The sequence below is a fragment of the Euprymna scolopes genome, chromosome 19 (genome assembly GCF_053919585.1).
Source record: "Euprymna scolopes isolate OS-2025 chromosome 19, ASM5391958v1, whole genome shotgun sequence".
Classification (NCBI taxonomy): Eukaryota; Metazoa; Mollusca; class Cephalopoda; order Sepiida; family Sepiolidae; genus Euprymna; species Euprymna scolopes.
The window spans coordinates 21,573,162-21,598,214 of NC_136500.1; the positions used below are offsets into that span (position 1 = coordinate 21,573,162).

The following is a 25,053-nucleotide window of genomic DNA, read 5'->3' on the forward strand; positions in this document are numbered from 1 at the left end:
CCGATCTCATTGACGATTGTATTAATACACTCGTCAATGAGACTGGACATACAATTTTCTCTTTGTGAGGCCACCTCTCCTGGACTTAACATCAGCAACAAAATGAGAGAAAAAAATAAAAAAAAAAATTGAAGTCATCTTCTATGATTATAGTGGATCACCCAAAGTCTCAAAAAAAAACTAAAATAGTTGTCCATTTAATAAAAAGATAATACAGCACTACTCGGTTTTCTAAAGTTTACAAATTTAACCTTACAAAATAATGCTTTCAAAAGATGTGACTAACTCCTATAAAAAAAAATGTTACTTTGTCATTTACGGCCTATGACATGTTGCCATAGATGGTCGTGTCATCAGCAGAGATGTACACGAATGACAACGAAGAGTCTATCAGAATAGACTGGTAAGATCAGTAAAGTTATCCTTACCCCTGCAAGGCTTGCTCCGGTCCACAACATGAGATAAAAACTAACAAATGCTTGTGAGTTGTTTGTCAAAGTAGTTGTGGTGTGTTGACGTGGAATTCTTCTCTACAATTTCTTCCGTTTTTTTTTTTTACTTGTAGGTCTGGAGTGCTGAAAGTGATCAAACGCACAATCCACCAACTGATTTGGTTATGAAGTCTCAAAAGTGGTTTGTGGCAGACTCTATGAAAACTACATTACTGAACCCAGCAGGAGATGTACGTTCTTGTAAATCTTCTTTTTCTTTCCCTTTTTGTCCCCTTTCGCGCCCTTTTTCTCCCTCTTTTTTTTTTTTTTTTTTTTTTTTAACAAAATTTTGTGTATTAAATGGCATTGTGCATTCAAGAAATTGAGTTTTAAATTTCATCAATGAATATTCTAAAGCAGTTTGATATCTAGAATAGCTTTTACTGTAATTAAATTCTATACTTCGTCGTTTCAAATTGATGGATTTTGAAATCTTTTATATATAAGAAGCCTACAAAAGGATCCTAGTGAGAGCTGTAGTGAATTTGTTGGCTCAACTCTCACTGGATTAATGCTGCCACACATACAGATATAAAAGATAAACTTGTCTGAAGTTATAAAAAAACATAACTCATATTTCATAAACCACTTTAGAATTATGAATTTTATGTTTTAAGGAAATGTATAAAAAAAAATTCTTTTTATGAATAGATATTAATGTTTTCTCTTTTATAGGAGATGGCATCACGTGAAATGAGTAAATCCGTGCTCCGAAGCGTAGAAACCTTCAGGACTAGTGCAGTTAGAGAAGGAAGTGAAAGTCCTGTAAGTTGGCAAAATTTATTTATATATATATATATATTTTTTTTTTTTTTTTTTTTTTTTTTTACACTCGCCTCTGTTTGACAATTATTCAAAGGAAAATGTTCTTCAGATTTTAGTTCAGTGATTCTCAGCCTCAAATCTTATGTTCAAAACTAACACCTTCTAAAATCATCTCTTGTTATTTTACTTTAAAGTTCTTCCGGGGGCTAACACTTTACCACATCAATCAATCAATAAGGGGTTTATCACTCAATGAGGAACCGGACTTTAGCCATCTAACTCTATCCCAAGCTATTTGCTGCCATGTGGGATTCATGTGTTATATCAGGTCTCTAGAAGTGTAAGCCATGTGTAGTTTCAGAACAGTTTCTGATGGTTCGTTGTTCTAAACAAGTTTTGAGAGGTGACTTGTTTGCAGTAGACAGTTCCACAGAGCAAAATATTCTTACCGTGTCGAGACGGAAAAAACGTGAAATTGCTACAGAAAAGGTTTAATATTTATGAAGCAATTCTGGTTTCTGATTGGTTGGTAGCAGAACGTGAATTAATTTGATTCGTCAGTTCCTAGCAGCATCGTTTATAAATAGAATCGTCCGACTGTGTGGGGATCATACCCCATTATAAGTCCAAAATATTGCAACAAGGTCATCTTGTTCTTCCCTTTGGCCTCTTATGTTCACGAGGTGTCCATTCCGTTGTCCTGATGGACTATCTGTTATGTTCTATGTGCCCTACTCATCTGTGTTTGCATGTCTTGACACTAGTATTGATGTTGATAACTCTTGCTACATAGATATTCGAAAATTCCAATAGTCTTTTACTTTTCAAATACTGAGTTAATAAAGAAGTTGAAAACCTAATTGTCCATTTAAATATGTTATAGTATACATTTCATTTTGATCTCTTGATCTTCTGGATTCCAGGACCAGAATTCATCTAGTCTGGTTGAGTATCTAGCTTCACACTGTTACTTGAAGTAACCTCACTTAAAGAAGGCACATCATTTCTTGTAACAGCCAGTTTTGGCTAGCCATACAAAGATGTTATTTGGGCTGCGAATACTATGTGATTTTGAATATTTAATTGGGGTTTCCTTATAGGAAAAAGTATCCTCATGCCAGGTTTGTACAGAGACTTTAAACGCTTGAGGATAGTGTCTAGTAGGCATTCAAGTTTTCTCTCTCCTGACTGAGATCATGCGACTAGAGATCACTTGTGAATTTAAGTTTCCCTAGTAACTTCCTCCTTTAGAGAAAGCCGACTCAAACTGCCAATTGTCAATGTGTCACGAGGACAGGATTAAAGCCACACATTCATTCCTGAATCATCGTGGCGTGTGACTTATGTTTCATATGTGGTCCCATGCATTAAACATATTACAATGGTGATACTATGAAGGAACTGATGCCGTCGAGGTGTAACTTGTAATGTCCTTTTTGAAGACAGATTTGTATCTAATACAATGTAATATCTGTAAATCCACAAAATCAATTGCAGACTGTTATTTACAAAAAACAATAGTTCTATGAATGATCTGTTTACGAGATTGGATCTGTTAAATGGTGGAAAATATTGTGAGCTTCAAGCATAAAATCTTTTTGCTAAAATAAATGGAATCTAAATCCTGTCGGGTTTGTTCTGTTCAGTTAGATACTAATATCACACTACCCCACTGAATGATGACTGACAACTTGTATTCAACTAATTGTATACAATAATTTCAGATATGTATTTCAGCATTAATCAAAACTTGTCATGAAGTAGACCACTTGTTGAGAATCACTGTTCCAGAATTTTGATCTTTTTTAATGGAAACTTGTATCAAGGGAGATAACTTGCCTCAAATTACAGGAAATTTATTTTAGATTTGCCTTCTGTAATCGACTTTTATCTCCAAAAACATTGTTTTTGTTTGAGTTTGAAATGAAAGTAAAGAAAATATTTTAACTAGTTGAAGGTTATAGCTCATTAATGTTTTCATTTAAAAATCTAAACGTCTTTTTTTATATATAAAAAACAATCGTTTAAAAACAAGATCTAAAAATAAATTGATAAAAAAAATAATCCTGTGATTTTAGAAAATTTATCTCTTTACGCTACAAGTTGGTACCTCCAAACTAAAAAGTTAAATTTGAGGTGATGCATTTTCTTATTCAGGCTGTGGGAATATTATAAAGTCTTGAATTTAAGTTGGATAAAACCATCTACACGTGATATTGTCAAAATATGTGAGGCTATGAAACACAGGAAAGAAACACTGTATAGACAATGATGGAAACGTATCGATATAAAGTGTTTAAAGATCTCTGAAGAAATATTGATATGTAGAAGAGAAAGGGCAAAGAAAATTATCAAATGAAATAGTTTTTTTTGTTGTTTTTTTTTTTGTTTTGTTTTTTTTTTTTTTTTCATATAAAAAATACTTACATTTAAACTTAATGTCTAAAAAAAAAAAAATGGATTTAAAGAAAAATTTATTTACTATTTCTATTGAGTAATGCAATTATTTTGTATTAACCTTATCTTGAATTAGGTTTCAAAAGTTGATCTTTTTAAGGTAAGGTTTTGAAGAAGAGTCATAATTAACTCACTTATTTTGTTCAGGTTAAACTTTTCAATTTTTTCTTTTTTTTTCTTTTTTTAAATGAAATTTAGACTTGTTTTGAATGAACCGTTTTGATTCAGAATACATCAATCTTAAATTTCATTTAAAATAAAAAAATTTTTTTTAATTTTCTAACATTTTTTTTTTTTTTTTTTTTAATTTATTTATTCAACTTTAATATTACTTAAATTTATTAATTCAATCCTTGAATTTGTTCTTTTTGCTCCTTTTAATGTTTTTTCTCCATAACCTACTTCAATAACCAGATTATTTTATAGAATGTTATATTGCACAAAAAATGCAATGGCAAAGTAAAAAAAAAAAAAAAGTGGGGGGATTAAACAAATCTTTTGGTTCATTCTATATCACAAAATGACAATTTTTACTTCCAATCAGCATTTTTGTGTTAATATTTTTAAAATCTGTTTTGTTTTTTCAGGAACGGGAACGAGTTTCATATTCCCGTCGCCATCTTGTACGTATATAATGCTGCTTCGAGGAATATGTGGCACGTACTGAGTCAAATTTCTTCTTGCTATTTCATGACGGTGTTGGAACAAATAATTTTAGCATAATCCTATAGATTTAGTAGACCAGTAAAAGCAAATTCATAAACTTTCATTATTACGCTTCTATCTTGTAGAAAAGAAATTGGAGTAGTGTATATGGCTGGCAAATTTTATCTAGTTTTGTCCATTTCTTGCAGCAGTGACAGGTCAAATGCCCCCCCCCCTACATTTTTTTTTTTTTTTTTTTTTTTTTTTTTGTGAATAAAGATTTGTTGCCACCTAAACTTAGGGTATGTAGAGGGGTCCAAGAAGAGTAGTTTTGTAAGAAACAAATAAAATAAAATATAGGGGCTTGCTAAGAATTTAAAAAAAAAATTGTTTTTTAAACGCGGGGAAAATCCTTATGATGTACATACACGTCATAGAACAAAGATATCATATTCCAAAAATCACGTAAATCTATAAAGTAGTTTATATATCATTTTCTAGAATTTTTAGACTAAATTGTATTCATTATATGCTGATCATGATTTTGATAGTTCGAATTGAATTGTCTCATTTAATTTATAAAGAATGGCTGCTAAAAAATCATAGTTTGATTTTCTTAATTAAATTGATCAAGTATTTTTTTTTTTTTTTTTTTTTTTTTTTGCGTATGATTTTTTGGAATATGACCCATTTGTTCCGTGATGGATACGTACATAATAAAGATTTCTCAATATTTTTTTTATTTATTTTTTTTAAAAGTATAATTCTATATAAGCACCAAAATGATTATGATGACATATACGATTTAGAATGTCATCAAAGAAATCATCTCGTGCACAACAGGGTATATTAACATTTGAAAAGTAAAGATTGAAAAATAATATACAGAAACTTGCAAAAAAAAATGTAGCAAATTAATAAGTAGATTAATAAATCTTTGTCACTGCTGTGAAAAAAAGACAAAACTAGTGAATAAATTTTTTCCGGATATTTTTAAAGCTAACTGCTTCAGTATACACTTTTGAAGTATAACAAATTTTCACACAGATTTTTGTTGTCTTTATTGGGGTCATCTTAGCGTTCCAAATTAGATTGAAATGCAAGAATAAATGTTGGCATGTTGAAACATCGAAGGTGAATTATTCATTACTGTCATGGTGAGGTGTGCTTGCTTTAATTAGGGTTGTTTAGGTCGATCTTAATCTGGTAAAAAGGAAAAAAAAACTGTTATAAAATGCTTTTTTTTATGTTTATTTTTGCCAATTGCTTTTTTTTTTCTTTTACATTGTAATGGCAATTTTTTTCATCGATTGAATTGTGAAGAAACGTCGAAATTACAATGCTAAAGGAAAAAAAAAAAAAAAAGAACCTGTTGCTACAACTGCATTCTTTTTCACATGAAATGATGAAAAATTATACTTTACAGGATCTATATAACGCACTAAGATATTTTGTTTGTCTGTGCATTATCGCCTTTCACACATTTTTATTAAATGATATATGCCAATCCGTAACGATCGGATTTATGTTGCTAACGTTTATAAGTAATATTTATTTTTCAAATCAATGAAACCAGTTTCTTTTAAAAATGTATTATTCGCCAGAAGACTATTCAATTTCTGAACAATTCATATTAAAATAAAATTGGATTTTTATCAATCCAACTTCACCCATTTTAATATGAATTGTTCTGAAATTGAATTGTTTTGACAAATAAAACTGTATAATTTTCAATTAATACATTTTTAAGAGAAACTAGTTTTATTCATTTGAAAAATATTTAGCTAACATTATTTCTATAAGAATATTTGTTTGAGAAAGAATTAAATTCTTATAATTTTAAAAAGATGTTTTATTTAAACAATATTTAGCTGCCGAAGATTATTTTTACAGAAAGTTTTTAATTTTGAGGATCTGTATAATTTGATTTAGTTTTTGCTTTAATCAAAAAAAATTTTTTTTTTTTTTTTCAAATTCGTAGCAAAAAAAAAATGTTCCTATTTAACTTGCCTTCTGAAGAATAGATTAGTTATTACACAAGATCTTTATTTTTTTTATTTTTTTTTTTAAATAAAAATCCAGCTTCAAAAAATTAAATTGCTTCAGTCAGTGATTTCTCCATCACTGATCTAACAGATACTACACTATATTTTTTTGCTGTAAGATATTAAAAAAAAAAAAAAGATATACATTTTAACATGGGAGAGGAGTCATCCTCTGTCTATCCTCCTTTTTAAAAAAAAAAAAAAAAAAAAAAAAATTATTGCAGTTACCATAATATCACCTTTACTCATCCTATGTAAAATACTCCTTGTTGTTGATCCAAGGTGAGGTCGCATAATTAATCCCCCCCTTACAATGATCTTTTTATGCGTTAATTGATAATGTCTACTAATCTTGGAGACATGTTTACGTGTTAATTACATTTGATGACATTAAGTCCTACACATTTCTTATATCAGTATCGATGTACAACTATTACAATTAGAAAATAGTGAAAAAATTAAGAACTATTTGATTTTCATTTAAAATAAAATTGAAATGGTTAAGTATTTAAAAAAAAAAAAAAAAAAAGTCTTGCAAAGTATAAATTTTCATTATTTTGTGTGTGTGTTTTTTTTTTTTTTTTTTTTTTTTTCCGCTTTGAAATACAGTTTTGTGCTTCCGCAATCCTACCATGAAACCATTATACATTCCCCCGCTCCCTCTATAATAAAGACCAGTATGTATTTACATGTGAGGCTCCTTCAGTCTTGACAGACTATAGATAGCCACGTAAAGGATGCCTGCGCATGAAATCTTTGTGGCAAAAGATGCGCAATCTCCAACCACACCTGTCCTGAGTCGACATTGTTGAATATCAGTGGCAAGTGAAGTATATGCACAGGATGACTGGAAACAAATGCCGAGATAAGCAGAGAGCACATACAGCGCCTAGAATTCCAAATGGTAACCCATCTGGTACTAACCAGGCTCAAAGTTGCTTAACTTCTGTGATCTGATGAGAACCGGTGTGTCAACCTAAATATATTAATGTGCCGTATATTAATAAACACATTAATATGCTGTATATTAATAAACACATTAATATGCCGTATATTAATAAACACATTAATATGCCATATATTAATAAACACATTAATATGCCGTATATTAATAAACACATTAATATGCCGTATGTTAATAAACACATTAATATGCCGTATGTTAATAAACACATTAATATGCCGTATGTTAATAAACACATTAATATGCCGTATATTAATAAACGCATTAATATGCCGTATATTAATAAACGCATTAATATGCCGTATATTAATAAACGCATTAATATGCCGTATATTAATAAACGCATTAATATGCCGTATATTAATAAACGCATTAATATGCCGTATATTAATAAACACATTAATATGCCGTATATTAATATGCTGTATATTAATAAATATATGTACTTACATCCTAAATTGGAGTACCGGTGCCACATTTTGAGTAAAGCTCCTAAGCCTACCCTTTTCTGCCTTGACAGGGTACAAAACTGTTCAAAATCTAGTGGATAATGATTTTTTTGCCTCCCGACTTCCTCTTTCTCACAGAAGAGATATTACAAGTCTGTCTCTGCTCTATCGTTACTTTTATGGTGCTTTTCCCTCACTCTCTGTGTTTAAAACTAAACAAAAATTTCACAGAGCTTCTTTCTTAGATCTGTGAAACACAATACTGTACGGCTGCTTACTGGCTGACTGTAACGTGGCCATTTTCAAATCTAAGGTGAACAGACTCTTGTTGAGCCGTCCTCTTAAATGATCTAGCCCTACCTAAGTTCCACCATTACTGATCATGTCTCGACCTAACACTTTTCTCTTATCAAGACCCCAAAGGCACTATAAGTGGTACCCCCCCACACACACACGCAAATCATTCAACAGCAGTGAAGAGTGAAAAAGCAAATAGCCTGAAATGACTGGTCATTAAAAATATATATAATTAGTAGAGTGATCTGACGTTGCCTGGGATTGAATGAGGATCAACAAATGTTTCACCCATGTTTTTATTGCCATTGAAATTTTTCAATCAAAAGGATTGATTGCCTGCTCTAGTTGGGGACCCATCACGGTGCACTAGGAGAAAGATTCACATGCTTCCTGCAGTGACTTAATCCACAATACATTATAGTCTTCATTGCTCTATAGAGAACCTACTGTGGATCTTATAAAAATTATTTTTTGTATATAATGGCTTCAATTTAAGTTTAAAATGAAAGTCAAGTATCATGGTGCAATTGTGCTTTAAATAGAAACATTAATTTTGAATGCACCCATGTCATATCAAAAAACCTGCTGTTGATTTTATACGCTGGGTCGTCTGCTTTTGTGGTAATAAAACTTCTCAAATGCACTTGTGATGTTAGCCTGTATAAGGTGTTTACTTTGGTCAAAATTGCCTGTTCCTTTCGTCGGATTTTTCCGATTATCGATACTTACCGAAAACATTCCAATACAAAATCACCCCTTCTCGGGTGCATGCTATCATAAAAAATCTTGACACTTCAAAAGCACGTGGACCTGATCTCATCCCGGCTGTGCTATTAAAAAAGTGCTCCGCTGAAGTAGCTCCAGTTCTCTCCAAACTTTACAATAAATGTCTTAATGAATCTTGCTTTCCTGCCTGCTGGAAAACTGGTTCTGTAGTACCAGTTTTCAAGAATTCTGGCGAAAGAACTGACCCAGTAAATTACCACCCCATCAGCCTCCTCCCACTTTTCGCCAAAATATTTGAGTCCATAATTAACCAAGCTCTAGTCCATAACCTTACAGGTACTAAACTTCTGACCGACCAACAATATGGATTTAGGCAAGCCTGTTTCACAGCAGACATCCTAACTGTAATCTCTGAACATATATACCATTCACAGGACAAAGCAGGGGAGGGTAGAGCGGTAGCTCTAGATATATCTAAGACTTTTGACAGAGTATGGCATGAAGGTCTTCTCCAGAAAATCAGATCATACAGTATCACTGGAAGAATACTTAACATAGATAAGAGAAAAATCCAGGTTATCCTCAACGGTCGTACATCTAAACAATGATATAATGCGGGAGTGCCTCAAGGGTCTATCCTTGGACCTATTATTCCTAATACTCATAAATGACCTCCCTGACAAAATTGTCTGAGATGGGTATATATACTGATGACACCACGCTCTATAACAGACACAACAGGAAAACAAATGAACACATCTAAAGGATGACCTCCAATCTGTAGTGGAATGGGGACAAAAATGGATGGTCACATTCAATGCTGCCAAGACTAAACTTGTTTCCTTCAATAATTACAAGGAACCTTCTCTACCATCAATAGCAATGGCCAATGACTCTTTATCTGAAAGTACATCTTTTAAACTCCTCGGCCTTCACAGGAAACAGGAGTTGGAACAATTACATTGAGAGCATTGCCAGGACCACTGGTAGGCTCTCTCTACCGTGCTAGAAAGCTACTAACGCCCGAAAGTATCCTGTACCTCTATAAGGTCACCATTCGCCCATGTATGGAGTATTGTTGTCATATTTGGGCTAATGCATATACCACTAGTCTCTCGCTCCTAGACAAGGTTGAAAAGAGTCGCCAACCTCATCTAAGCTTCAGCCTCTGTCTCATCGACGAAATGTAACATCTCCTGCCTGTTCTACATGTACTTTAACGGTGAATGCTCCGACGCACTGCAAGCATTTGTACCCCCCTTGACGTAAATACCCCCAACAAACCCAACAAGCAGCTAAATTCCACCCCTTCACAGAGATCCCTAGATGTAAGAGAGCCTTCTACTCTAGTAGTTTCTTCTCCAGAACCGCTAGACTTCGAAATTCCCTTCTGGGTTCCTGCTTCCCCAACTGTACTAACATGCAAAAGTTCAAGTGTAATGTGAACAAACATCTTGCTGCCCAAATCCCCACATAGTACCCCTGTAGCTTATGTCCCTGATAGTAGCCTCCTACATCAAAGTAGCAATGTGCCTTGTTTGAGGTGAAAATGTAATTAAAAAAAAAAATTAAGAACACGACCAGGCATTTGTTGTGAAATTTTTAAAATGTCAACCCAGCTATTTAGTAATTGATAAAGAACGAACTCGCACACACAAAGTTCCTTTTATCTAATAGCAGAAAGATTACTGGCATAATTCTGTGATTTTTTTTTTTTTTTTTTTTTTTTTTTTTTTTTTTTTTTTTTACATAGGCATCACCACATTATCAAGGCCCAGAGGCCACTCAAGGATAAGGGTTAAAGAGTGTACAGTAGAAATTGGTAGTGGCTGCGTTCGTTTGCGATTCTGATCTAAAATATCTTTTATTCCGCATTTATTACTAACGTATAAAAAATAATCTTAAAGGTTGGTTTTAAAAAATAAGTTTTATTGACTTGAATACTAACTAGACAATGTTCTTTGCAATAGACAAACAAAAATACTTTATCCAGCAAATTGTTTTTTAACATTTCAAAATTCTTGAATGATCACTAAAAGAAAAATCAGCTAAGGGCAATAACTCTTACTTTTAGTAAGTTATCGTTCCTTGTTTGCATTCTTTTTTTCCCTCCTCTGTTTCTCTCATGGTGGTGTGATTGTGAATGAAGCGGAAAAAAATTGCCTACTGAATGATAGTTTGCCCACTGCTCCAACCCTAACTGTTCCAGCACAATCACCATAAACTGTTATCATTTCCCCCTCATTTACTTCTGCTGCAATCACTGTTCTGCATGTCCTGCATGAACAGACAAAGCAACTCCAGTATTTTTTTTTTGTTTTTGTTTTTCGTCTTTTATTGAAAAGCTCTTTATTAGAATTTATACTTTTTTTTTCATGTTTTATTCATTCATTCCTAGCATAATTCCAGAGAAAAAAAATTCTTAATAAATGAAGTATTCAATTTTTTCTGTATTTAGTAATTTCAGTTTGGTTTGACTTGTATATATGGTATATAATTTTTTTTTTTTTTTTTTTTTTTTTTTACTTACATTTCTTAATTTTGTCCTCTCTTGTATATATCTTGAAATTCTTTCAACCATAAAACTAATCAAGATATTTTTTTTTATATAAATATCCCTTTTTTGCAAGTTTATTTTCTTGTAATTGCCATCATTTGCTACAAGGAATTTACACCAGTCTTCACACAGAATTTTGGTAATTACTGGTACTATAATATATATATAATTTACACACTGCTCGACTTTGCCAGATCGTAAAATAATTTATGTAGATTTCATATTATAGAGGCAATTCTCTGTTTATATGGCATCTAATATATAGTAGTGATTTCAAGTTTTAAAAATGGTTTAGGTGCCATCAACTAGAATTGTAACCAAAACACCAAAGAACCTAGCGACATTCACTACTATCTTACTTAATGACAGATGCATATTAAACTTGACAAATTTACGTACTTAAATGTATATTTGTGCATGTGTAGAGAATTTTTACCACTTTTTTTCCAACGAAAACCAAATCAAGCTTGTAAACCAGATTTAATAATAGTTTGGTAGAGACTATTCTGCACACAAGCAAGATCATTTTTATATAATATATGTGGATTTGAATTCTTTAAATCTGATTATGCTAATGTAATGCAAAGAACCAAAATAAGCACAAACTTAAAATAAATTTTTAAAAAATTAAATTGAACTCCAATTATCAGGAAAGCGTATATTTTAAAGATAAAATGTGTTTTGAATATTATAATAAAATTAATAGCATTATAAAGATGTTTAAAAAAAAAAAAAAAAAGTGTGCCTTCCGTGTTAACTCTGAAAAAAGAAATTAACCTTTCCTTTCTGCTGTTTTAGCTTTAAACTTGGCCAAGTCTCTTTTTACAAAGCATTTCTTTAATTTTGTTTGTTAACATGACTAATATGAAAATCATGGTAATTTGTGTTGAATTCCCAGTGCTTATTTATTTAAGCATAAAAAAAAAATACAGAAAAATCTTGATCTACGTACTACAGAATGGAGATGTCATATTCCAAAAATCGTGTAAATTGAGCCTACTGTTTCTTTTATAAAAATTATTTTATATAAACTTCTTACTAGTTAACGAACCTACAGACCACGTCATGCAAAAAAAAAAAAAAACACTATCAACTTACCCACAGTAGAATTTCCACCACTTGTTGTTCTATCATTGTTGCTAAGCGATGACATAGAAGAAATGGCTTTACTGATGATAAATTAAAATAAGAGTTTTGATTAGCAGTAATTATCATGATGGGTATTCTGAGAAAAAAACTAAACTAAGATCACTCCTAGACTTATACACTAACTAAAGTTCTGTAAATTTTAAGGAAAAACCTGCTCAGCCGTTTCGGACTCTATAAAGAATGAACTTGCACGCGCGTACACACGCACACAGTTGCATTTATATAATTGTAGAGATAAATAAAACTTTAATCTCTAAAATTCATGACCTTTGATTTTCTTGATTTAAAAAAAAAAAAAATATTTTGTCAATTTACATAGTTTTAAATTTCCTATTTAATATTTCTTTTGCAGCATTTATTTTCCGCATTTTTTTTTTTTTTACATCAATTAGAATTGTTTCACTATACAGAGATGCTTTAAAAAAAAATAAAATAAAAAAGTAGCAAGTGTAAAAAGCTTTTTTTGTAATTTTTGCATTATGCTTTGGATTTTTGAGATGGGGATTTTATATTTGGATTATTCAGACTACTATTCTCATCCATTTCCAGGTTACAACCAATGAAACCCTTTTTCACATGAATCCTTGATGTAGCAGCTAGAGGTGTTAAAAATCACTTTGTTATTCTGGTGTTGCCGGTTCAATCCCTACTACATGTGATAACTAAAAATATAATAAATGAAATAAAAAAAAAAATTAAAACTTCTACTTGCTTATAGCTGAGAGAACAAGAACAGTCTACACCTATGTATTAAATAATGAGTTTGGTTAAAAGAAATTCTGCTTAATTCGATATAAAGATTCTAAAGTTTGAAAAGATGTACCTGAAGAAAGTTGGTTACAATTGGTTGAAATGTGGAAATAACGCCAAGAAGAAAATAGTCTGAATGATGCAAATTTATTTTTCTATTTATATACTTTACTGTTTCATGTACTTTTGCTAAGGTGAATTTCAATTATGATAATTGAAAATGTGAGCTGATGATGACTCATTACAATTGATCTAAAGAATCATTTAGAGAAATAAAATCTATATTACTCTGCTTGTTCTTTCTTTACTGTATGTTACGTTTTGAAAAGAGCTAAATACAATTTTTGAAGGCCGAACTGCTTTAAAAAAGACTAAATTTGGCTTTAAAAAAAAGTCTAGTCTGGCAATCCTGGATAAAAAAAAGCAAGTGACCTCTTTGTAGCCTCGTTTTCGAATATCATTATAATATGATTGTTGTTGTAATGGTGCAACGTGCAATGATTTTTCCGAAAAAAAAAAAAAAAAAAAAAAAAAAAAAGTCAGCGAAACGTAACATAAAAATAGGAAGTACGTTAGCTTCCCAGAAGTGCTAAACTGAGGAAGTAAATTAAAAATGGTTTCTTACAATGTGATTTTATTTGTATTGAACTATGTAGCACAATATTACTTTCTGAGTATTTATTAATACTAATTAATTTCTCATTTAGGTCAGTTCTATATTTAAAATACAATGGGCACTGTTTTTTTTTTTTTTTTTTTTTTTTTTTATACATGTTAAACTCATTTGCGTGCTATTGATTTCTGTCAAAAATGATTTTTTTTTTTTTTTTTTTTGCTATCCAGAAAAAAATATCGACTTTATCAAAACATTTAAATATATTTCCATGGGTCCTGCTAATATACAAATAATTTGACAATGCACTCGTGCATCTGTATGTGAAGATTACATACGTGCCCACAATTTCTCACCTTTTGTGCTAAGTCAACCAATCTTTAACAGTGTTTAATGTTGCTGAGTATTTAAAGAAAGTCCCTCTTTTCAGTTAAACTAGCATGGATACCCAGTGTTGGCCAGGTTGACATGAAGTTTGGTTTGGACAAAGCTGCTGTACGAAGTACATATTGAGCAACCCCCCAAAAAAGAGCAGAAGTAGTTGACAACTTCTTCCCCCCCCCCCCATAAATGAATCAAAACAACTTTTCATTCAATCAAAATGGCAGCGAGTGCCCATACAACCCCCCCCCCCCCCCCCAAAAAAAAAATTAGCTGCGATAGATAGGCAGGATCGAGCCTGAAATGGAAAAAGAGAAAAATGTTACTGGCAAACGTTTTTGCCCACCGAATCACGATGATTATGACGCGTGCATGACTTGTGAAAAGTGACCCCCACCCCTTGCAAGAAATTGTCCAGCTGGCCACTACAGGATTAATCTTTTTTTTTTTCTTTTTTTTTTTTCTTCCTAATTTTCACATTATGCATCCGAGGGATCGCTCTTTCAGATGGCACCCGTTTCAGCCCAGTCCGATGCGGCTGACAAAAGTTTTAGTGGATATACGAACAGACACCCAAATCAACATTTGAGATTTATATAATCGGTATCCCATAGTGTGTGCACAGGCAGATCTATAAATTAGATAATAAAATAAGTCTCTTTGCTTCTGTACTATCCATCAAGATAAATAATATAAAAGTGAAGATTTATTATTAGTTGTGCCAAAAAATTTAAGATTTTAGCACAGTTTATGAATTTTTAAATGACATCAAAAAATAATATTGATTGTGACTGGTTGGGTCACGAGAGTAGTTGATATTATAAATTCTGCATAACATAAAATTAGAATCAGTTTTACAGACAATTATCTTGAAGCGTCAGATCTTCTCACCTAATTTTGTGATTATCATAATTTGGAATTTCTCCTTTTTAATTCTTTGAAGTATTATCTTATTGTGTGTACGTTTATTATGCAATTTTTATTTTATTTTTATTTTTTTACTCTTGTAATTTTTGACACTTTTAATTTTATATCCATCATTGTAAATCATTAAGTTCCTTCATTCCAGGTTCTTCATTCATTCTATCTTGATCTGTAATCGCCATTGTCTTCCATTTATCTCTTTCTCTGCTAATTTTATGCGAATTGCTTTTTCTGTTTCCTTTGCTTCTAAATTGTTTCAATCATTCCACTAACATTTACGTTTTTACAGCACTGATAAAAATTCTGTTGTGCATGGCACTGCACTGAAAGTTTTTAATTTTTGGTTCTTAGAATTCAACCTTTTTTTTTTTTTTTTTTTTTTTTTTTTTTTTAAATCTTATACCTCTTGTGGAACGAAAATGTCATTTCAAAAATATGTAAAGTGATCAAGTTTTTTGTTTATTTTTTAGTAAATTTTATGAGTAAGCAAAAAAGGCACAAGTCCAACAATTCTAACTCAAAAGCTCGGCACCAATTTCACACAAATCGCTTTAAATTGTTCGAAAATGATTTTTTAAATAAACTAAAACTACTTGATCAATTTAAGTGATTTTTGGAAAATGGCATTTCCATTTTCATGATTGATATATCTTTCTTTTTTCTTTTTTTTCTTTAACTGCTTTTTGATAGAAATGTTTACAATTACTCAACCCAGAATATTTTCCTTTTATTTAATGCTAGATTTTGATTATTTCTAGTCTTATAGTTTGTCAAAAGTTTAGAAATTTTAAAACAGAAAATTTAGTTTAGTATTTATAGTTTGTCCACATTAGTATATACACTGCATCCTTCACAACGGTTAGAACTTATTTTAATCTTTGTGGGGAAATACTATGTCCAATATTTGATAATGGTTTAGCAGACCCCCCCCCCCCGAAAGAATTCTGCCAAAAGAATTTAAAAAAAAAAAAATAAAATAAAAAATCTAATAAAAAATGAGTTAGTACTCTTAAATTCAAATCTCAATATTTTTAATTACAGCACTAATCACTAATTCTATGTCTTAGATATTTAAGTTTGGCAGAATTATCTCCCTTAGTAACCTTTTTGATTTTTAGCTCTTCAAAATTCGTTGTATTTTGTTTTTCTTTATTTTTTTTGTCAAAATTTCAAATAATTTAATCAACTGAAATCTTAATTATATCTACAAATAAATAAATAAATAAATATCCCTTATTGCATCCTAAATTTAACATAAAAAAACCCAAAATAGTCGCGCAACCCCTATATTTTATTCTTTTTGTTTTTATTTTTAGACTCCTTCCCAACAGAAGAAAGGATGGTTATTTTGTAAGTTGTGATTTTTTTTTTTTATATAGTAAATGTTACAATTAGTAACAAATATCTGGCATTTTCCAGATTTCATATGTTGAGCATAAATTTTTATATATTTACGTAGATGTGTGTGTGTGATTTTTATCCATATTCACTGTAACAGATGTTTCCTTTGTCAGATATTCCCAAAAATTTAGTTAAAATAAAACTCTATTCTATTTGCCGCTAAAAGACAATATTTTTATTTTTAAAGAAATTAATATCAACATTTTTTTTTTTTTTTAACCTAGTGCTCCACAAATAAATCAAATCAATTTGAATGAAATTAGCTTCTTTTTTAAACGCTATTCTTGATCATCATTTTTTAACTGTTACCTTATTGATTTCTATAACAAATATTAAAATTTTTCTTTTTAGTAGAGTTACTTGAACCCAAATTATGTGTTTGCAGGAAGGGAAAATGTTTTTGAAAGTGGTATTTAATTTGTACTTATTTAGTTATTTATTAAACAGATTGTGTATTACATAACTGTTTATGGGTGTTTGTGTTTTTTTTTTTTTTTTTTTTTACTCGGGGGGGGGGGGGGTTCACTGCTTATCAAAGCCCAAAGGTCACTCAAGGATTTTGAATCGAATTTTATTTATATACCCCAGTATTTGTTTTAAATAAAAGCATTTGAAAAGGATGAACATCGTAATATTCAACCTCGTTTCTTCTACAGGTTCATGTAAAATAGTCAGAGAAATTTACTTGTAAACCTGCCTGCCTTGACTTACGAGTGCATTCATCAAAAAAAATTCTTAAACCGGCTGCCGTAACTACAACTGAAAGATTATTTACCTCCACTAGAGGAGATTGTTTTTTTTTTTGTTTTTTTTGTCTAGTTTATTTGGGTACAGTGTTGTGTCCAGACCAATTGTTACCAAAGTTGGTTAAAATGTTGGGCACAGTTTAATTTAGAACTGACTTAATTTTGGGATATCAAGGTCACCAAAATGGTGAGTCACACTTTTAGTGATAACTTTTGTTGTGTTCCAAGAGATTCTCTATTTGGTCTAATGTTGTAGCCAATGAAGTTCCACATTTTATGACCTTAAAAAGTTTGGTCATGCTCAAAACTTTGTCAGAATTTCAACTTCTAAATTTGTACGTTATTTTGATAACAGTAACCAGCATGCTGACATAGTTTTTGAGTTATCAATTTTTCCATAACATATCAGGAATACTTCATACAATATAGAGAACTGAGGTTCAAATAAAACTTTGCTTCATACTAACATTGTTAGGCGGAGTTATGCAATATTACAATTGACGTTCCTGTTTCAGCTCTGATAAACAAACCAACACTGAGAAACTGGTTTATGCAGTCTTTTCGAATAAATTTATATTTTCCACGGATTTCCCCTTATTTCAGAGACAATTGGTTCTTTTAGTTGTAAGCATAAATAGTTAATTTGGTAATTATTTTGTCGACCTTAACTTAGCCTACATGTCTTCGTCGTTCTGTCACATTCATCAGCTGGGATCAAGGAAATTGATTTTTTTAAAAAAAAAAAAAGAAAAAAAAAGACTTATTGCACTTAAATGAATAATTGTGAACGTTTTTTTTTTTTTTGTGGTTGTTTTTTTTTTTCTAAATTTATCACTGATATATTACCATCAAAATATTTTACAATTATTTAAATCAATAATACATATTTCAAGACTGTATATTAATATCAACAAACAATCCAAAGACAGTTATTTGAATAACTTATTAGCATAACTATTTTTTTAATGATTAATAATAAATTAATGCTTGGTGTTATACATTTATAATTTTATTGTGTCATTTTGTGTATATAAATATATACAATAATCTTGTCAACATTAACAGTAATTAAAATGGTTTGATAAGAAAATAACATTAAAAACTTTAACATCGCTCCCTAATTTTTGCAGGAAGGGGGTTAAATTGTTTCTTACTAGCTTTCTCTCTCCTATTAACTATACCCCCCCCCCAATCAAATTGATTTCTTTCTCTCTGTTCTTAATGGTTATCTATTTATGAATAAATGTTACGATTTTGCAAGAAACTTATGAATTAAATGTTTATTTAAAATTTTTATTTCTAGTATTTTGATAACAAACTGTTGGGGGACAGGATGGTCTGCTGTGGTGATAGACGACCCCGTCCCCATGTGTATAATGGTGTATGGATTTAATGGTAAAGGAATTGAAAAGACAGAAGGTCGCATAATGAGGACGAAAGCATACCGTTAAATATCAGCGAAAGAAATGCAATTTATTTACATAAATATACATGAAGAAGTGATAGAAAGAATGAGAGTTCATTGAAAGACGAGTAACGTTACTTGCGGTTGACTGGCTAGTCAGGAATGCGGTGTGGCCCATGGCCCCACCAGAGCAGTGTTTGTTACATCTTGACTGCTCAAAGGTTCGGCATGAAAGAGGAAGAAATATGAGGAACAGGAAGTGACATAGCTAGGTCGCTCTTCTGAGTTAAAGGGCGACAATCGAGTTAGGCTGGGAGTTTTCCACTCCCACAAAACTTTTGTAAGACAATAGCAATAGATAGTATGTCTGTAGAGCCATCATTTGTCTGTGTGTGGCGTATTGTCAGTGTGAACTAGCATTTCCATATTGGACAGGGTACAGAAGAAAAATTTAGATTCAAATAGATCTCGCACTGATTGCTCAGCCTCTTTTGTATCGCAACAAATTTTTTTATTTTTATGTGGGAGTCACCACTTATCAAGGTCTGAAAATCACTTGTCAAGGATAAGGTGTATGGTAGTCACTGAGACAACAGAATATTAATAGTTAGTGGTAGAAATGGATTTTTTAGGGGGTCAGCTCAACAAGAACTTGTTTACATTGGACTTGAAGACAATCATATTGTAGTCAGCTGAAAAGCAGGTCAGCAGGCAAGCATTTCTTGGAAAGCTTTGTTCATGCAATTTGCGTTTACATTTAAGCACAGATAGTGGGGGGGGATCTGTTATGTGTTGTAGCTAGACAAGTGCTTTTTATGAAAGTTTGGGAGAAGGGGGGGGCATAGATTAAAGCTCAGACTGGCACTTGCCATGAAAATAACGATAGAGCATGCTCACAATGTCTCGTCTTAGTTGCATGCTTGTACTTGTTTTAAGATTACTTCCATGAAATGTTCTGATGTGTTTGCATCACTTCTACTCCCTCGAGGAAAATATGCCTGACTCATCTGACTAACAGCAAAATACCATTCTTTTACTATGGATATTCCTAAATGCCAAAGAATTTTCTATGGTGGTTTCTTTCCTCGGACTGTTGCTCCCTGATTTCTTGCCTGTAGATATTTAAATGTAATGTAAACTAACATTTTGCTGCTTACCTTCCCATCCAGGTTACTCCCTATAAATCTAGCCCCTATCACAGTAACTCTATATCCTTGAGTGGTAATGTCTAAAAACTTAAGTTTATTGTTTGATTGGATTACAATCAAATTTCCAACTGTCTGTGTAGTTCTTATTTCTTTTCAGTTTTTGGTTTGTTTTCATTTTGTCGTTTGGATCTTGTATGCAACAGACCATGTCATTATCTTTCTCTCAAGGTCCATTTTTATCACTTTTTTTCCTCGTTTTCCTTGGCCTTCTCTTGTAAACTGAACCTAACATAACTTATCGATTTACTCATCCAAGAACTCCATTTCAATGTGGCCATACCATCAAAGTCTACTTTTCTGCAAAAGTCTCTGTCCCGTCCAGATTTAACCTTTTCCTAAGATCATCAAAAGTCTATTTGAAGACTCGCATTACACCTCCATCAGTTTCATTCATATATTTCTCGCCATGCAACACATGTACTCAACCTTCACTGTCCATGTTTCATTTCCATACGTCTTTACACTGCATACACGTTTGATAGACTACTTTTGTTAGACGCTGGTGACGTTCCAATGTTTGGTAATTGCAGGAACTCTCTCAACTTACTTGATCCATTGCTAATTCTTGTAATCACACTAATGGCTGCACCACCTTGTGCTTTAATGGCAGCACAAAGGTAAAACTTTAAAACAACCTCAATAGCTCCATCATCCAAACGTACTTTCTCCACATCGGAGAGTCCTGGATATGACCTTAAACTATACCCAGTGGTGAGGCCCCAGCTTGCAGGCCTTGGGGAGTGTGGAGCCACCCTTTAATTACCGTTGCTACCAGGTCCACTCTGATCCGAAGTTGTAGTACCTGTTAGGGTCCCAACTATGGGTTAAATAGAAACCGACTTGAAAACAACAAATATATCCTATTAAAAAATTTTTCTTCATAATCTTTGGATTCGGCATTAAATAACCTGAAAAGGGTTGATATGCCGTAAAACAAAAACAACCGATCCACATCGGAGTTCTCATCCATCTTAATTGTATCCCACTTCTTGCACACAGACTTGTTATCAACTTTCAAACTATTAGTACTTCCACTGAACTTGTGTATGCAGTGCTTACAGGTATCACAAAAGATTGGCCTGCGCCTGATTCTCTTTCTGCAAACTGAACAAGGGAAATTTCCTCTTTTTGGAACATAAAATAAGAAAGGTAAAGATGCTGTCTGTCCATGCATCCATTATACATAGTTGGTCTCGGAACAAGATGAATGGTATATCGATTCAGAAACAGGTTCCAACATGCATTTTAAACTATTCAAATAAAATAATTTCTTTTATAGTTTAAGGAGAAACCTTTTAGTTTTAGCAACTGCATGAATTCTTTGTTTGGTCCAACAGATGAACTTTTTTTTAAAACTCTTATTCAACAAGGATTATTGTCACTTGGACGTAATCGGTTATTTGATTTAATATATACAGGGTACTATGTAGGGAGTTAAGTAATAAGATGTCTGTTTAAGTTTCTGCATATTAGTACAGTCAGAAGAAAAAAGAAAAAAAAACGGGAGAAAATTCTAAAGTCTATTAGTTCCAGGAAAGACTTTCCAGCATCTAAGACCTCAACAGTGAAGGGGTGAGATTTTGCTCCTCGTCTGGTTGTATGGGGGTGGGTACAGGTACTATTAGATCATCAGAGTACTTTCCATTAAGGTGCTTTTAAAATAAGCTGAGATGCAATGTACATGACCTGCTTAATTATGTGGAGTAAGTTTGTAAAATCTCAACATCTGGAGGGGAGGGATGTGAAATCTTATAAGCAGAATTTTAAAATTGAAAGAAAAATTATTTTTCCTTAAGCAATGATCTTGGTGATCTTATACCCCCCACCCCTTTCTCTCTCCAGCTCTGCTTGATTTGTTTGCCGTAGTCCAATTAACAATGGGAGGGGATCAAAATTTTTGTTTAATCAAAGATTAACTTCCTGCATCTCAGATAAACATGCTATGTGAAAAATGGTAATTTTTTTTCCATGGTTTTCATCCACAGTGACCAATAGTACATTTTTACAATAAAATCATCCAAATTATTTGTTAAAAATTTAGTTATCTAACCTTTTATTACTGTAGGTTTCTCATAGTTAGAAAGTAAAGACAATTATCAAAAGTTTTAGAAGAAATTGATGTTATACTCCTGATTATTAATTCAAGAACTCCTGAAGACAAAAACGACAAAAAATGGTTATTGAGCAGATAAAGGAAGTAGACCGGACAGGAAAGTGAGCTGTTTCTTTGGCGTGAGTTGGTATGCCAAAGTACCCAGTGAGTAGTAAGCTTCTCCGGCAGCTGCATGCGATGGACAGTAACAGATGAAGAGAGATCTGTTTTGCTTGCTGCTTGAGTTCCCTCTATAAAATTAAATGTAATTGAGTCCCAATCTGTTGCCGTAGGCTACAAGGCTTTTTTTATAGACATGCTAATTGGATTTTTTCTTGAATATATAAATTGGTCAGCGCTAGGCGTGAAATATTACAATCTCTGTTTTGAATATTGGAGAGGCATATATTTCCTGAGCTTCTGATTAGCTGAAAGATGTTTGTATTAGGATTCTTGTCCAATGAAAAGTTGAGGTTTTTACTATTTGCTTACTGCTACTTATTAGAACAAGGTTCTGTAGTTACAAATATAATTGAGAAATTAGTCACTTTTAAATCTAATTCAATTTAAGGAAACCAGACAGCACTTTAATTCCAACTTAATATTTTGGATGTTTTAAAGATGTTTCTTAAACTTGACTGTAAACATAACTTTTCTACATTTGGAATTTTTGAGATAAGGATTGAGTATTCATTTTATTTGCATCCTTCGGACTATTGTTTTCATGTTTTAATCCATGTAACTTCCACTTGTTGAACTTGGGAATCTGCACAGAATTTCAAACAGAACTCTTTTAATCCATAGGGGTATGATGCTCTTGTTCAATCGCCCATGACTGGGTAAAAGTTCTAAGTAATTTGCAATTATATTTTGAGTGTTGCCTGCTCTGAGGATTCGACATTCAACCTCTAGAAGGGTCTGTGGCATAGTGGGTAAGATACTTGGTAAAATTCAGTTGTAAGTTACTCTTTTAAAGGTTGATGGTTCAATCCTTAGTGCGGACAACACTCAAGATGGGAACAGTAGTCTGAAGGATCCAAATAATTTGAATAACCATTCCTCATCTCCAAAATTTTTCTTAAATTTACTAAAAATTATTTTAATCTAACATTTTTAGATATTGTAAATTTCAGAACCACTTGTCATTTTCTTTTTAATTATTTTATTTACAAATAACTACTGAAAAGTAATATTTTATTGCAGTATATTGAATTGGTGCCATTATTTTAATAAAAATGAAAAATTAAATGCTTACTTATTCCTATTTTATTTTTAGGGTAATGCAGAAGTTTGATGCCTGTTATACTCCAAAGGATTCTTGATACAAAAGGAAAGAAAGAAACTTCTGGAATGTCAGGAACCTCTTGTATTGCTCCTACAAAACCTGATATCATGGATTATGATTAGAGAGTAAAGAAAATAAGTGTTGAAGATTCTACTCTATCAAGAACATGGGCAAAACAACAAAAAAAATGCAACCTCCATTGTTTTCTCCATCATCATTGCCTTTACATAAATTTCGCTATTTAGAAAAAGTTTATATAAAAATAAAACCATTCTATCTAAATGTTTCATACATAAAAAAGAATATTAAAATGACATTATCATCTCCCCCCCCCCCAATTATAATCATTTTGTTTTCGTTTTTCAATTTCCTCTAATCTTAATCCTTCCATATTAATCCATGATTGCCTTTTCACCTGCATTGAATCCCTCACTTACCCCCACCTCCCATAAAAAAAGGTTTGTTCTTTCAAATCAATTTGTTGCCTGGCATTGAAAAAAAAAAAGGAAAAGACAAAAACTTGTCTGCTGAAAGTAAAAAGATAAAAAATAAACAGATTTTGAAAGAATTTTTTTCTTTATTTTTTATTTTTTTAAGCAAATTAAAATATTTATCCTAGCACCTCAAATTAAGTGGCTTTTTTTGTCTATTGCACCTGAAATAATTTTATTTTATAGCTGACAACTTTTAAGAAAAAAAATATTTCTTTATTAGAAACGGATTTTATGTTGCAAAATTTTTTGTAGATGATTTGTAATTGGTATTATTTGGACTATATTATGTTTTTTCTTTTCTTTTTTTTTTCTTTTAGTTAGGAGAAAACTGTAGTATCTGTTCTAATGCTACACATGATCTTTTCTATCCTTGCTTACAGTGGGAAAAACAATTCTAGACCGAGGCAAATATTTTTGTCGCAACCTGATAACCTTTTTAGAGGAGCTAGAATTTTCCCCACATTAAAAACTGACCATGTGCCTCGTCAGAAGGCAAGTAAATAAGAACTACAAGCTGGAGGTTGGAAGTCACATTGGCCAAAACATGTAGATAACAACCACGATGAGGATAAAATGATTTTACTTTATTCTGAAGCTTGTGCAGTTGACAAATTTTTCTTTAACATTTAAAAAGATGGTGCATATGTCCTAATGTATTGTCATTTATTATTCACGGTGAAATGGATTTCGGACAACTTTCATTGCTTGTCAGTTCCACAAAAATAAAACAAGCTTGTTTTTACTTTTAATATAAAAAAAACTTAAACATTAAAAGCATAAAATTACAGCAAGGTTAATCCTCTTTTGACAAGGAGTATAGTATGTGTTCTGGTATTACACTTCATCTGTTCTGTCCTCAGTCAGTGAAGGAGAAATCCTTCTGGATTGAGGAAAATTTCATTTGTCCTAAGCCAGGTTAAAACCAACTAGGAAAAGAATCGTGTTAGATATAAAGATAGGAAGTATCTCTCCCTCCTCTATCCTTGTGACAAAATGTAAAACCTCTCATTTTGCTAAATAAACGCACCATACATTATGACAGAATTGATAATTAGTTATTTTTCGTAGCATATTGTGTTAATTTTCTTTTCCTTTATATTTTGGATATAGTCTTAAATAATTATTTTAAAGTTTAAGAAAAAATATATTTTAAATTGTAAGACAACGTTCAAACTTATACCATTTATCGAAGTTTGATTTAATAGCTAA

The 25,053-nt window shown here is 31.7% G+C and overlaps 1 protein-coding gene across 7 annotated transcripts in view; it reads left to right on the top strand.

Annotated features, from left to right (window-relative positions):
* Nucleotides 1–23,918, top strand: part of LOC145303481 (lamin-B1-like) — a 101,924-nt gene extending 78,006 nt beyond the window's left edge. For 2 of the 7 annotated variants that reach the window (XM_080144841.1, XM_080144846.1), the window contains exons 9-13: nt 566–682; nt 1,167–1,256; nt 4,301–4,336; nt 16,530–16,563; nt 23,342–23,918. In XM_080144841.1, coding sequence (XP_080000967.1) covers nt 566–682; nt 1,167–1,256; nt 4,301–4,336; nt 16,530–16,563; nt 23,342–23,346 — 282 coding nt within the window. In that variant the 3' untranslated portion in view covers nt 23,347–23,918. Of the gene's footprint in view, nt 1–565; nt 683–1,166; nt 1,257–3,789; nt 3,814–4,300; nt 4,370–16,529; nt 16,564–23,341 lie in introns of all 7 variants that reach the window. The other 5 variants (XR_013873719.1, XM_080144842.1, XM_080144844.1 and 2 more) reach the window with 5 other exon arrangements.
* The last annotated feature ends 1,135 nt before the right edge of the window (nt 23,919–25,053 follow it).